This window comes from Sciurus vulgaris (assembly GCF_902686455.1).
Source record: "Sciurus vulgaris genome assembly, chromosome: 5".
Lineage (NCBI taxonomy): Eukaryota > Metazoa > Chordata > Mammalia > Rodentia > Sciuridae > Sciurus > Sciurus vulgaris.
The window spans coordinates 118,440,217-118,453,732 of record NC_136465.1 but is presented as its reverse complement, the minus strand read 5'-3'; the positions used below and the strand labels follow the sequence as shown (position 1 = coordinate 118,453,732).

Here is a 13,516-nt window from a genome sequence, read left to right as displayed (position 1 = left end):
CCAGGGTTTCCCCTTGTCTCTGGCACCCCCACAGCTCAGGACAGAGACAGTAGTGGGGAGGGAGGTTTAGGTAGCCTGGCAGGGTTGCAGGAACATCAGAGGAGTCTAAGGGGCACATCAGAGTAGCCTAAGGAGTGCAGGGGAACTTTACCTTGGGGACAAGGGGACGGCATGGGAGCGGTCCTAGGAGGTGGATGGGTGAAGTCTTGGAATTTTCAGTTAAGGGATGACAGGATATAATGACTTCCTCCCTTTGGTCAGGGTAGAAATAGGTCTTTTCTTGGAGCTAGAGGTTCCCCTAGGGCAGAGGTGGGAGAGAGGAGCTAGGGGAGGATGGTGGTGGGAGCGGCTGCTCTCATTCTTGACCAGATCCCTCTCAGCAGAAGACAGATTTGGCTGTGGATGGCTTGTTCTGACTGGGGACAGGGGAGGGAGCAGATGACCACCTGGGGAAGCTTATTTCACAGCCTTCCCCATGATGTGGGGCCCAACAGGTAACCATTTGAGGGGAGGGGGCTGTCGTTCCATTTGGATCTCAGAGAACCGGGCGTCCTCCAGGTCCTTCCAGGTCTCTCTGGTGAGGCAGCAGCCGTCCCCAATGTGTTTCCAGGTGGGCTCAAAAACCTGCTGCCACATGAAGGCCCAGCTTCCTCGAGGATAAGCCACATGCTCCCAGAAGAACAGCACTCCTCCCTGGGAGAGAGGAGAGGGCTAGTGTCACTTAGCTGCTCGGTCCTGTTTCAGAAACTTGGAAACCATCCTACACTCCTCTCTCATCAAACCTGTCAAATCTCTGAGTGAAGTGGGAGCAGCTGCTCTGAGAGTTCATGGGGTAAACCATCCTCTTTGACATTTTCTGCAACCCCTGCTCCTTCCCTCCTCAAAGTGCCTATGAAGAACCTCTTGTAGCTGAGGGGGAAATGACTGCTGAGGGATGGTTAAAGAAGGCCCAGGGGTTCTGCACAGTCGGGCAGACAGAGGGCCGCTAAGAAACAGGCCAGACGCTCACTGTATGCAGATGCGCCAGGCCTCCCTACCAAGACTCAGGTGCACACCATAGCTACTTCCCGGACATCTCCAACATCCCAGGGAAGGCCCAGGCCCGGCCTGATGACCATAGGGGGTTCCTCCAGCTCTTCTCTACCCACTAGACTCCCCTTAGTGACTCACTCACCCCTGTGCTCTTAATTAGCAGCTACAGGCTGGTGATGTCCGAATCTCTACCTCCACACTGCATCTTTTTCCGCCTTCCAGTTCTAGACTTCTAACAGCCTGCATGGTTTCTCTGCTTGGCTGTTGCAGCAGCTCCTGGGACCCAATGAGCCCCCAACAGTGTTCTTCCATTCCAGCAAACACTAGCACCCATTTCCTCTTCAGTTGCTCATGCCGGAAACTTGGAAACCACCCTACAGTCCTCTCTCTCCATGCCCAGCTCGAAATCTTATGGATCAAAACATCCTGTGAATTCTACTCCCCCTAGTACCTCTACTGGGACACGTATTTCCCCCACCCCTCCATGCCCTGTGTAATCCCTCTGATCTCAATTTAAACGTCAGTTCCTTAGGTGACTTCTGCTCCTGCCTCCACTTCCTGTTAGGTGATCCTCCTGCGTGTCCCATGGCATCCTGTTGTGCCCCAACATGGTCACATCTCTTATTAAGCAGCAGGTGGAGATGGTGGGGTGTCTAATGTACTAGTACCTCAGATTCCCCCTCCTGGGCCCCCAAACTCTGGGCCGGCCAACGCTGTGTTTGCCTGCCCCAGGCCCACATCCCTCCCACTCTGCTCACCGGCCTCAGCACTCTCTGGACTTCCTGCAGGACCCTCTTTGGGCTCTGCACAGAGCACAGCACCAGAGTGCAGACCACCACATCCATGGAGCCATCAGCCACTTGCTTCATGTCCTCACCAGGAGCCACCACAAACCGCTCATATCGGAGGTGCCTGTTCTCAGCCATGCTCTTTGTCAGGAACTTCTCAAAGTGGGGGTTTGGGTCCAGGCAGGTGATCCTGCAGCCAGGAGGATAGAACTGGAAATTGGCACCAGTGCCACAGCCCAGGTCCAGCAGGGCCACCTTCCCAGAGGTTCTCATCAGCTCCTTTATCTGGCTGAAGAGCTCCCGTTTCTTGCTCTCCATCTTGCGGTTGGCATTGTCAGCCAGCATGGCCATCAGGTAAGGGAAGTAGCTTTTGCACAGGGGCTGCCAGAAGCCCAGCAGAGCCATCAGGTGCAGGGGCAGTGTCAGGAGCAGCATGAGCAGCTGCAGGAGTCGGACCAGGATGTCCATGGCACCGGCTCCAGGTGGTGCTTCTGCTGGGGCACTGGTTTTTTTTCTCTGCCCAGCTTTTGCGTCAACCAGTCTCCCCTCCTTCTGCTTTAGGACTTTGCTCCTTGTGTCCGGATTGGCAATCTTCCTTACAGGGTGGGGAGGGTGTGTGGAATTCCTCCAGAAGGCCCTGGTTTCACATCGCTATGGGTTTTTCAGAAGTTTTATGTGGGGTGAGGGGACAGGTGATACCTGTGTTCTGGGGAGCTCTGCCCAGCTGAAGAGGGTGGCATGTGCTGACTCACCTCAGAGGGGGATGAGAAGGGGGGCCAGGGGTTATATCTCAGATTACTGTTTCATGGGAGCCAAATGCTAGAGAACAGCTGAGTCATGGGGGGTGTCCTAGTCTCATTCTGATCCTAGGTCTGCTTCCATTGGTTGTGCAAGCTGCAAATTCTGGTAGGGTTTCCCAGGCACACCCTCAGGGTTTGATAAACTGTAACAGGCCTTTGCCCCACATGGAGGCCAAACAGAATGTTCAGGGTTAGGCCTGATTGGTCATAAGAAGGAGGGCGGTTACTGGTCAAAAGAAAGGCACTTTCTGAGCTTACTGGTAGTTATTATTATCCAAGGCCTCCAGGCTCCAGAAATAGAAGAAAAGGAGGGGTGGGGTGGGGGAAGCAGAGTACAGGTGAAATTAAGAGACCTAGGTTCTAAAAAATCTTAGTTCTGCTACTTAGTTCTGTCCCTTGGCAAGTGTTTTTACTTTCTGGGTTTCAATTTATCATAAAGAGAATTTGTATAAAATAGGGAGTATAAGGAGAGGCTGGAGGGCCTCACACAATTTCCAGGTGTTCCTGTGCTTTCACATTGGTGTGATCTAAGAAAAGTGGAGTAAGCAGCAGGAAGCAGGTGACCCTGGGTGTCCTCACAGCTCCCTGAGGACCTGGATCACAGCCTAGGACGGTAACCCCCATGGCTTCAGGTCCAGGCCAAAGATTGCCGTTGAAGCAGGGGAGTCATAGACACCAGGCTTGGGTCACAGGCATCTTAGCACAGAGTCCCCAGGTCTCAGGTAATTAGTGGTGGCTTTGCTGTTGGATGAAGCCTCCCTCAGCATCTTGGGAGCAGCTCCCCATACAGAGTACTGAAGGCTGGACACCCATTGCGTAGTGGTCAAAGGAGATTTTTTTTGGTACTAGAAATTGAACCCTGGGGTGCTCTACTAGTGAGCTACATCCCCAGACTTTTTTGTTTTTTATATTGAGACAGGGTCTCACTAAATTGTCCAGGCAATCCTCCTGCCTCAGTCTCCTGAATAGCTTGGGATTACAGGTGTGTGCCACTGCACCTGACCCAAAGGACGTATTGTAAAGATCGGGTCATGTAGACATGGAACATTTTGTAAGTGTATTCTTGGTTATTTTACTTTTTTTTTTTTTGTAATTATAAAAATGAGTCTGTTCTTCATTTTTTGGATTTCCCAGGTACAAAATGATATGTGGAAATAATGATAATTTTACTTCTTCCTTTTCAATTCTGGTATCTTGTTTTTCTCTTGCTTAATGTTAACAATGTTAAATAGTGGGATGGACCCTAAATTCCTTTTCTTGTTCCTGAAATTAATGGGAATACTTCTAATAATTTCGCATAGGTAGTTGTTCATCTGTATTGTTCCAGCCTCTTGCCCATCTTTTTATACTTTGCTGGGGTTACGAGTGTGCAAATTAAATTTCTGCCTCCTGACTTGCTGGCTTCCTTGTGGGTTCTGTCCATAGTTGGCAGGAGAGCAGATGGCTGAGGAAGAGTGTGTCCTCCTGCTTCTGGCTGGCTGTGGGGGCAGGTGTGGGCAGCTGTGGAGCTGGAGCAGCAGTGGGATCGGGAGGTCCCGGCTGCATCTTCCTGAGCCAGAGGCTGCATCTTTTCAGCAGTTGCAGCTCAGGTTGAGGTGGCCCGTCTTTGGCAGATCTTTAGAACATACGACAATGTTGACAACAGGACAGCCTCAGGAGTCTGGGCACCAGCTGAGGGTTGTTGGTGACGTATGCTCTTCAGATATCATTTCTTCTTCCTTTCCACTCCTTGATCTTCCACCTTTTCTCTTTGGTTATTTCATGTCGTTAACATATCTGCGACTAGTTCTTCCGTGACCTAATGGAAATTGAACCCAGGGCATTGTGCACAGTAGGCAAGTGCTCCACCAATGGACTACACCCTCACCCCTTTTCATTTTATTTTGAGACCGGATCACACTAAGTTACCCAGGGTGACCTCCAACTTCTGATCCTCCTGCCTTAGCCTTTTAAGTAGCTGCCATTAAGGATGCGTGTCACTATGTCTGGCTACATTATATTTCTTATGTTTGAAACCATGAGCGTGATCTCTGTTTGGGTGACTTGACCTTGACTAGTATGCCCATAAATAATGATGTAAGCCAGGTGTGGTGTTGCATTCCTGTAATCACAGCAACTCCAGGAGGCTGAGGCAGGAGGTTCACAAGTTGGAGGCCAGCCTCAGTAATTTAGTAAGACTCTGTCTCAAAATTAAAAGGACTGGAGATGTAGCTCAGTGGTAGAGATCCCTGGGTTCAATCCCCAGTACTGCAAAACAAAACAACAAGAAGGAAAGATACCCCCCTACCCCTCCAACACACACACACACACACACATACACACACACACACACGCACACACACAACCAAACCAAACCAAACCAAACCCCAAACACCAAAAACAAAACAAAACAAAAATAAAAAAGATGCAGTCTTTGGAATTGAGATATTTAAATTGTGTTAAGTGAGTATTGAGATGAATGTTTCATATCAGATTGCCTGTGTTCAAACCTCTTACAACTCCTTTTCCTCCTTTACTCTCAACAGAATTTGCCTTATCCTTTATTATTACCATCTAGGGGTGCTGGGTTTGTTGTCTCTCTTCAGCAAAGAATTGAAGAACGAGACAGATAGTAAGCAAGAAGTAGATTTATTGAAAGGCAACAGAGATACAGAAAGAGACTTCTCTGAAGAGAAGGGGCCCCAGAGCTGGGAATCTGGTGGGGGAGGTTTGGTCTGTTCTTTCTATGGTCTCTGGAATCTCCTCCCTTCCTTACCTCCTCCCTGTGCACCCTCTTCTCACTATTATTGATTGGTGCCTCCTCTGTCCACTGGTCTGTTACAGTTTTTCTATTGGATCCCGCGGTTTAGGAGTACAAGTATGGAAGTGTCTGTCCTATTGGGCCCCCAGCTTGTGTCCACTGAGCACTTCAGTCAAGCAGGAAGCTGACCTCATCAGTAGACCCTCTCCATGCTCCTGTGTTCTGGCCCTGCCCCCAGCTTCCTCACTTGCCGTCTTGCCCTAACTGCCTAAGCCCTTCTGTATCTCCCTGATCATGATAGGAGCTGTCAGATGTAAACTTCTTTATTTTCTGTTATATGACTTACCTATGGGGGCAGTAGTGTGGCTCAGTGGTAGAGCACTTGCCTAGCACGTGTGAGGCACTGGGTTCGATCGTCAGCACCACATAGAAATAAATAAGAAGGTATTGTTCCCATCTACAACCAAAAAAAGTGGTGTTTGGGGGGAGGGAAGAAGGCGGATTGGCGGGAAGTGGCTTTTTTTCTCATCTATCTGTGACTCAGGACTCAAACTGTGAGAAAAAAAAAAACAAAAAACAAAAAACAAAAAACACTCCCCTGACAGAGGGCCTTGAAGACGGGGAAATTTTGGGAACATCAGACAAGGCTAAGGAACAGAATCGGGGGCTGAGCTCCTGAGGGGAGCGGGCAAAATTAATAGCAGGGTCGGAAACCACCAAAAAGTGCTGGGAAAGTCTGGGTGTGGGGAATCCTAAGATGGAAGGGCCCTGGGCTGCCCCACAGGCTATTCGGCTCATTAAACTGGTGCACGAGTTCGCCAGCGGAGCTCGGGCAGCCCAAACTGGAGACGTTGTGGTACATCCTTGCGCAGTGGTTCCAACTCGGACCCGGAGCTTAGATCCATGCGTTGGGGGCTGAGTCCAATACGTGAATCAGGCAGGTGCCAACAGCGAAATCTAAACGAAGCCTAGCAAATCAGGAGAATCTCTGGCATGCAGAATTTCTGGCACGGAAACAGTTTTGGCTGGGGGCAGGACAGATCAGAGAGGCCAGAGAAAGCCCTCCCACCCCGCTCCGAAAAGAGCAGTATCTGCAAAGAACAGAACGGGGGAAGGACCCAGAACCCCTTCCCACCAGTGGTGGCCTGGGGAGAATAGTGGGATACAGTCCTAGAAGTGCATTGATTCAGTGATGCCTCATAACTCCCCGTGCAGTAAAACAGCTGGGGCAGTACCTGACCCTGACCCTACCCTGGGAGTTTCACTTGCAGAAACTCATCTCACAGAATCCAGCAGCAACAATACCTTGGAAGTATCTTCCTCAGCTCCTCACACCATCCCGCTGGGAAGGGAAGCTGAGAAACAGAAAGGCAGTTGGCACAGACAGTGGGAAAATACTCTCATTGACTATTCTGTTATTTTGTTTTTGTTTTGTTTTGAATGTGTACTGATTGATACATGATGGATGTTTATACATTTGTGCACGTACATATTTGTTTCTGCTTTTTCATTTTTAGCATTTCTTGAAGGTACTTATTTTTCCATGCTCTGTTTTTTGAGTTAGGGGTTTTTGATTAGTATATTTTGTATCCTCTGTCACCTCGTTTCCTTCCTGTTGTTAAAAATTTTATTTTATCGAAGAGCTTTATTGAGGTATAATTCATACACAATAAAATCCACCCATTTAAATTGCACAATTCAGGGATTTTCAGATGTTCACAGAGTTGGGCAATCATCACTATAATCAATTTTAGAACACTTTCATTGTGCCTAAAAGGGCCCTGTGCCTAGCAGTCACTCTGCTTTCCTTTCAGCAACCGCCCCCCCCCCAACTTTGTCTCTGTAATTTACCTGTTCTACATTTTTTTTTTTTTTTTTTTTTGCCATGCTGGGGATTTGAACCCAGGGCCTTGTGCTTGCAAGGCAAGCACTCTACCAACTGAGCTATATCCCCAGCCCTGTTCTACATATTTCTTATAATTGGAATCCCAATATACGTGGCCTTTGTGACCAGCTTCTTTCACTCTGCACAATGTTCCCAAGGTCCAGCTGTGTTGCAGCCTGTACAAATACTCTTCCTTTTAATCTTTTTATTCCCAAGTTAAGTTCCATTGTATAGATGTGCCATACTAAATTTATCCATTCACCAGTTGACGAATATTTGAGTCGTTTTCACTTTTTGGCTATTTTGAATAACACTGCTGTGAATTCTTAGTTTTATCTGTTCTTTCTCCTAAATCATTAATTTCTGACTCTTCATAAGTCTTTCAACATATTAATAAATATATTTTATGTTAAAATCTAACCCTTGGGCTGAGACTGTAGCTCAGTGACAGAGGGCTTGCCTCGCGTGTGTGAGGCACTGGGTTCTATCCTCAGCACCACATGAAAATAAACAAAGAAAAAAAAAGGCATTGTGTCCATCTACAACTGCCAACAACAACAACAACAACAAACTAACCCTCTTTTGACTCCACATCTCACTTTCACTACCACTCCTTTGTATAGCTTTATTTCAAAGTCATGCCTCTTGAGTCATCTGTTTAAGTTATATTGATTTCCTCACCTCTGATTCGCTTTCCCTCCCTCTCCAACATATCACTCTATTTTTTTGTTCGATTTATTTCCAGTCTGTAGAGGCGATGTCCCACACCACACAAACTTACACGCACCTGCAGACACATAACTTCATTCACCTTCATTCCTTTTGAGTCACAGGAACAAAGCCATCCTTAGCAGTCCTCGCATTGCTGGTTTTATTAGTTAGATATGGTCCTTTTCAGAAGTCCCAAGAAGCTGGGTCCTTAGACAGGGAAGGAAGAGTCCTAGAATTAATAGCCATAACCTGAAATACATACAGACACTCCTTTTCAGGGACCACTCTTTTAAAATTCATTTTTATTGGTACATTATAATTAAACATAATTTTGGGACAGGGTGTGGTAGCACACTCCTGTAATCCCAGCTGTTCAGCAAGTCGAGGCTGGAGAATCACAAATTCAAGGCAAGCCTGGGCAACTTAGTAAGACCCTGTCTCAAAAAAAACGAAAAAACAAAAAAACAAAAAAACAAAAAAACAAAGGCTGTGATGTAGCTCAGGATATACACTTAACGTGGGTTCATTGTAGCATATTCATACATGCACATAATGAAATTTGATCAGTTTCATTTCCCAGTACCATATCTTTCTCTCCTGGTCCCCTTCCTGTACTTCTCTCCTGTTCTCCCTTCTATTTTCATGATCTCTTCTCCCTCTTTTACTTTTTCCCCCTCTAGCTTCTATATATGAGAGAAAACAATACCCCTTGACTTTCTGAGTTTGGTTTATTTCACTCAACATTGTATTCTCCAGTTCCAACCATTTTCCTGCAAATGACATAATTTTGTTCTTTACATTGAATGTGACTCCATTGTGTATATGTACCTAATTTTCTTTATTCATTCATCTGTTGATGGGTATGTAGGCTGTTTCCATAAGTTTTGACTACAGTGAATTGCACTGCTATAAACATGAGTATGAGGGAATCACTATATTGTGCTGATTTTGGTTCTTTTGGATAAATACTAAGAAGTGGGATAGCTGGGTCATAGGGTGGTTTCATTCTTTGTCTTCTTGGGGACCTCCATACTGACCTCCATAGTGTTTGTACTAATTTATAATCCCACCAACAGTGTATAAGTGTTTCTTCCTCATCGGCTTTTATTTATTTATTTCTTTTTTTATTTATTGTAAACAAATGGGATACATGTTGTTTGTCTGTTTGTACGTGGGTTAAAGGCATACCATTTGTATAATCATAAATTTACATATGATAATGTTGTTTGATTCATTCTATTATTTTTTCCCTTCCCCCCTTCTTTTCCCTCTAAACAGTCCTTTCTTCCTCCATTCTTGTCCCCCTCCCTAACTCTAACCCTAACCCTAACCCTAACACTAACTCCCCCCACCCTCCCCCTTATGTGTCATCATCCACTTATCAGCGAGATCATTCGTCCTTTAATTTTTTGAGATTGGCTTATCTCACTTAGCATGATGGTCTCCAATTTCATCCATTTGCCTGTAAATGCCATAATTTTATCATTCTTTATGGCAGAGTAATATTCCATTGTATATATATACCACAGTTTCTTTATCCATTCATCAATTGAAGGGCATCTAGGTTGGTTCCACACTCTGGCTATTGTGAATTGAGCACCTATGAACATTGATGTGGCTGTATCTCTGTAGTATGCTGATTTTAGGTCCTTTGGGTATAGGCCAAGGAGTGGAATAGCTGGGTCAAATGGTGGTTCCATTCCAAGTTTTCTAAGGAATCTCCACACTGCTTTCCAGAGTGGCTGCACTAATTTGCAGCCCCACCAGCAATGTATGAGTGTACCTTTCTCCCCACATCCTCGCCAACACCTGTTGCTTGTATTTTTGATAATCGCCATTCTAATTGGGGTGAGATGGAATCTTAGGGTGGTTTTGATTTGCATTTCTCTTATTACTAGAGATGTTGAACATTTTTTCATATGTTTGTTGATTGCTTGTACAATCAAGTGTCTGTTCATTTCCTTAGCCCATTTGTCGATTGGATTATTTGTATTCTTGGTGTAGAGTTTTTTTTTTTTTTAATTGTAAACAAATGGGATACATGTTGTTTCTCTGTTTGTACATGGCGCAAAGGCATACCATTTGTGTAATCATAAATTTACAGAGTAATGTTGTTTGATTCATTCTGTTATTTTTCCCTTCCCCCCACCCCTCCCACCCCTCTTTACCCTCTATACAGTACTTCCTTCCTCCATACTTGCCCCCCTCCCTACCCTAACTCTAACCCTAACACTAACCCTTTCCTCCCCCCCATTATGTGTCATCCTCCACTTATTAGCGATATCATTCGTCCTTTGGCTTTTTGAGATTGGCTTATCTCACTTAGCATGATATTCTCCAATTTCATCCATTTGCCTGCGGTGTAGAGTTTTTTGAGTTCTTTATAGATTCTGGAGATTAGTGCTCTATCTGAAGTATGATTGGCAAAGATATTCTCCCACTCTGTAGGCTCTCTCTTCACATTACTGATAGTTTCCTTTGCTGAGAGAAAGCTTTTTAGTTTGAATCTATCCCAGTTATTGATTCTTGCTTTTATTTCTTGTGCTATGGGAGTCCTGTTGAGGAAGTCTGGTCCTAGGCCGACATGTTGAAGATCGGGACCTACTTTTTCTTCTATAATCTGCAGAGTCTCTGGTCTGATTCCAAGGTCCTTAATCCATTTTGAGTTGAGTTTTGTGCAGGGTGAGAGATATGGGTTTAGTTTCATTCTGTTGCATATGGATTTCCAATTCTCCCAGCACCATTTGTTGAAGAGGCTATCTTTTCTCCATTGCATATTTTTGGCGCCTTTGTCTAGTATTAGAAAGTTGTATTTATTTGGGTTTGTGTCCGTGTCCTCTATTCTGTACCATTGATCTACCTGTCTATTTTGGTACCAGTACCATGCCGTCTTTGTTACTATTGCTTTGTAATAAAGTTGAAGTTCGGGTATTGCAATACCCCCTGCTTCATTTTTCCTGCGAAGGATTGCTTTAGCTATTCTGGGTTTCTTATTCTTCCAGATGAATTTCATGATTGCTTGCTCTATTTCTGTAAGGTACATCATTGGGATTTTAATTGGGATTGCATTGAATCTGTATAGCACTTTTGGTAGTATGGCCATTTTGACAATATTCATTCGGCCTATCCAAGAACATGGGAGATCTTTCCATCTTCTAAGGTTTTCTTTAATATCTTTCTTTAGTGTTCTGTAGTTCTCATTGTAGAGGTCTTTCACCTCTTTTGTGAGATTGATTTCCAAGTATTTTATTTTTTTCGATGCTATCGTGAATGGGGTAGTTTTCATAATTTCTCTTTCTGAGGATTCATCACTTATGTATAAAAATGCATTGGATTTATGAGCATTGATCTTGTAACCTGCCACTTTACTGAATTCACTTATGAGTTCTAACAGTTTTCTGGTGGAATTTCCTGGTTCCTCTAAGTATATAATCATATCATCCGCAAATAGGGATAGTTTGAGTTCTTCTTTTCCTATTCGTATTCCTTTAATTTCCTTGGTCTGTCTAATTGCTCTGGCTAGAGTCTCAAGAACGATATTGAATAGGAGTGGTGAAAGAGGGCATCCCTGTCTTGTTCCAGTTTTTAGGGGGAATGCTTTCAGTTTTTCACCGTTTAGAATGATATTAGCCATGGGCTTAGCATAGATGGTCTTTACAATGTTAAGGAATATTCCCACTATCCCTATTTTTCCTAGTGTTTTGAGCATGAGGGGTGTTGTATTTTATCAAATGCTTTTTCTGCATCTATTGAAATAATCATGTGATTCTTGACTTTAAGTCTATTGATATGGTGAATGACATTTATTGATTTCCGGATGTTGAACCAACCTTGCATCCCTGGGATAAAACCCACTTGATCGTGGTGCACTATCTTTTTAATATATTTTTATGCAATTTGCTAAAATTTTGTTGAGAATTTTTGCGTCAATGTTCATTAATGATATCGGTCTGAAATTTTCTTTCCTCGATTTGTCTCTGTCTGGCTTGGGTATCAGGGTAATATTGGTTTCATAGAATGAGTTTGGGAGGGTTCCCTCCTCTTCTATTTCATGGAATACTTTGAGAAGTATTGGAATGAGCTCTTCTTTAAAGATTTTGTAGAACTCGGCTGAGAACCCATCTGGTCCTGGACTTTTCTTTGTTGGTAGGCTTTTGATGACCTCTTCTACTTCATTACTTGAAATTGGTCTATTTAAATTGTGTATGTCCTCCTCGTTCAATTTAGGCAATTCATATGTCTCTAGAAACCTGTTGATGTCTTCGAAATTTTCTATTTTGTTGGAATATAGATTTTCAAAATAGCTTCTAATTATGTTTTGTATTTCAATCGTGTCTGTTGTGATATTTCCTTGTTCATTCCGAATTTTAGTGATTTGGGTTTTCTCTCGTCTTCTCTTTGTTAGAGTGGCTAAGGGTTTATCAATTTTGTTTATTTTTTCAAAGAACCAACTATTTATTTTGTCAATTTTTTGTATTGTTTCTTTTGTTTCAATTTCGTTGATTTCAGCTCTGAGTTTAACTATTTCCTGTCTTCTACTACTTTTGGTGTTGGTCTGTTCTTCTTTTTCTAGGGCTTTGAGCTGTAGTGTTAGGTTGTTTATTTGTTGATTTTTACTTCTTTTATTGAATGCGCTCCATGAAATAAATTTTCCTCTAAGTACTGCTTTCATAGTGTCCCAAAGATTTTGATATGATGTTTCTTTGTTTTCATTTACCTCTAAGAATTTTTAAATTTCCTTCCTAATATCTTCTGTTATCCATTCATCATGTAATAGCATATTGTTTAATCTCCAGGTGTTGGAGTAGCTTCTGTTTTTTACTCTTTCATTTATTTCTAACTTCAATCCATTATGATCTGATAGAATACAAGGTAGTGTCTCTATCTTCTTGTATTTGCTTACATTAGCTTTGTGGCATAATATATGGTCTATTTTAGAGAAGGATCCATGTGCTGCTGAGAAGAAAGTGTATTCGCTCTTGGTTGGATGGTATATTCTATAAATGTCTGTTAAGTCTAAATTATTGATTGTGTTATTGAGATCTATGGTTTCTTTGTTCAATTTTTGTTTGGAAGATCTGTCCAGTGGTGAGAGAGGCATGTTAAAATCACCTAGTATTATTGTGTTATGGTCTATTTGGTTTCTGAAACTGAGAAGGATTTGTTTGACATACATGGATGAGCCACTGTTTGGGGCATAGATGTTTATGATTGTTATGTCTTGCTGATTTATGGTTCCCTTAAGCAGTATGTAATGTCCTTCTTTATCCCTTCTGACTAGTTTTGACTTGAAGTCCACATTATCTGAAATGAGGATGAATACCCCAGCTTTTTTGCTGAGTCCATGTGCATGGTATGTTTTTCCCCATCCTTTCACCTTTAGTCTATGGGTATCTCTTTCTACGAGGTGAGTCTCTTGCAGGCAACATATTGTTGGATATTTCTTTTTGATCCAATCTGCCAGTCTATGTCTTTTTCATTGGCTTTTATTATTTATATTCTAGGTGATTGCTGTTCTGACTGGAATGAAATGAAATCTCAGTGTAGTTCGATTTCATTT

At 43.5% G+C, this 13,516-nt stretch overlaps 1 protein-coding gene across 1 annotated transcript; it reads right to left on the bottom strand.

Annotated features, from left to right (window-relative positions):
* Positions 1-87: 87 nt before the first annotated feature.
* On the bottom strand, positions 88-2,675 carry TMT1B (thiol methyltransferase 1B). The gene is made up of 2 exons (XM_079142795.1): positions 1,791-2,675; positions 88-693 (listed from the first exon to the last, which is right to left on the bottom strand). The coding sequence occupies exons 1-2, from the start codon at positions 2,286-2,288 to the stop codon at positions 457-459; spliced, it is 735 nt and encodes a 244-aa protein (XP_078998921.1). The 5' UTR covers positions 2,289-2,675; the 3' UTR covers positions 88-456.
* Positions 2,676-13,516: the final 10,841 nt, after the last annotated feature.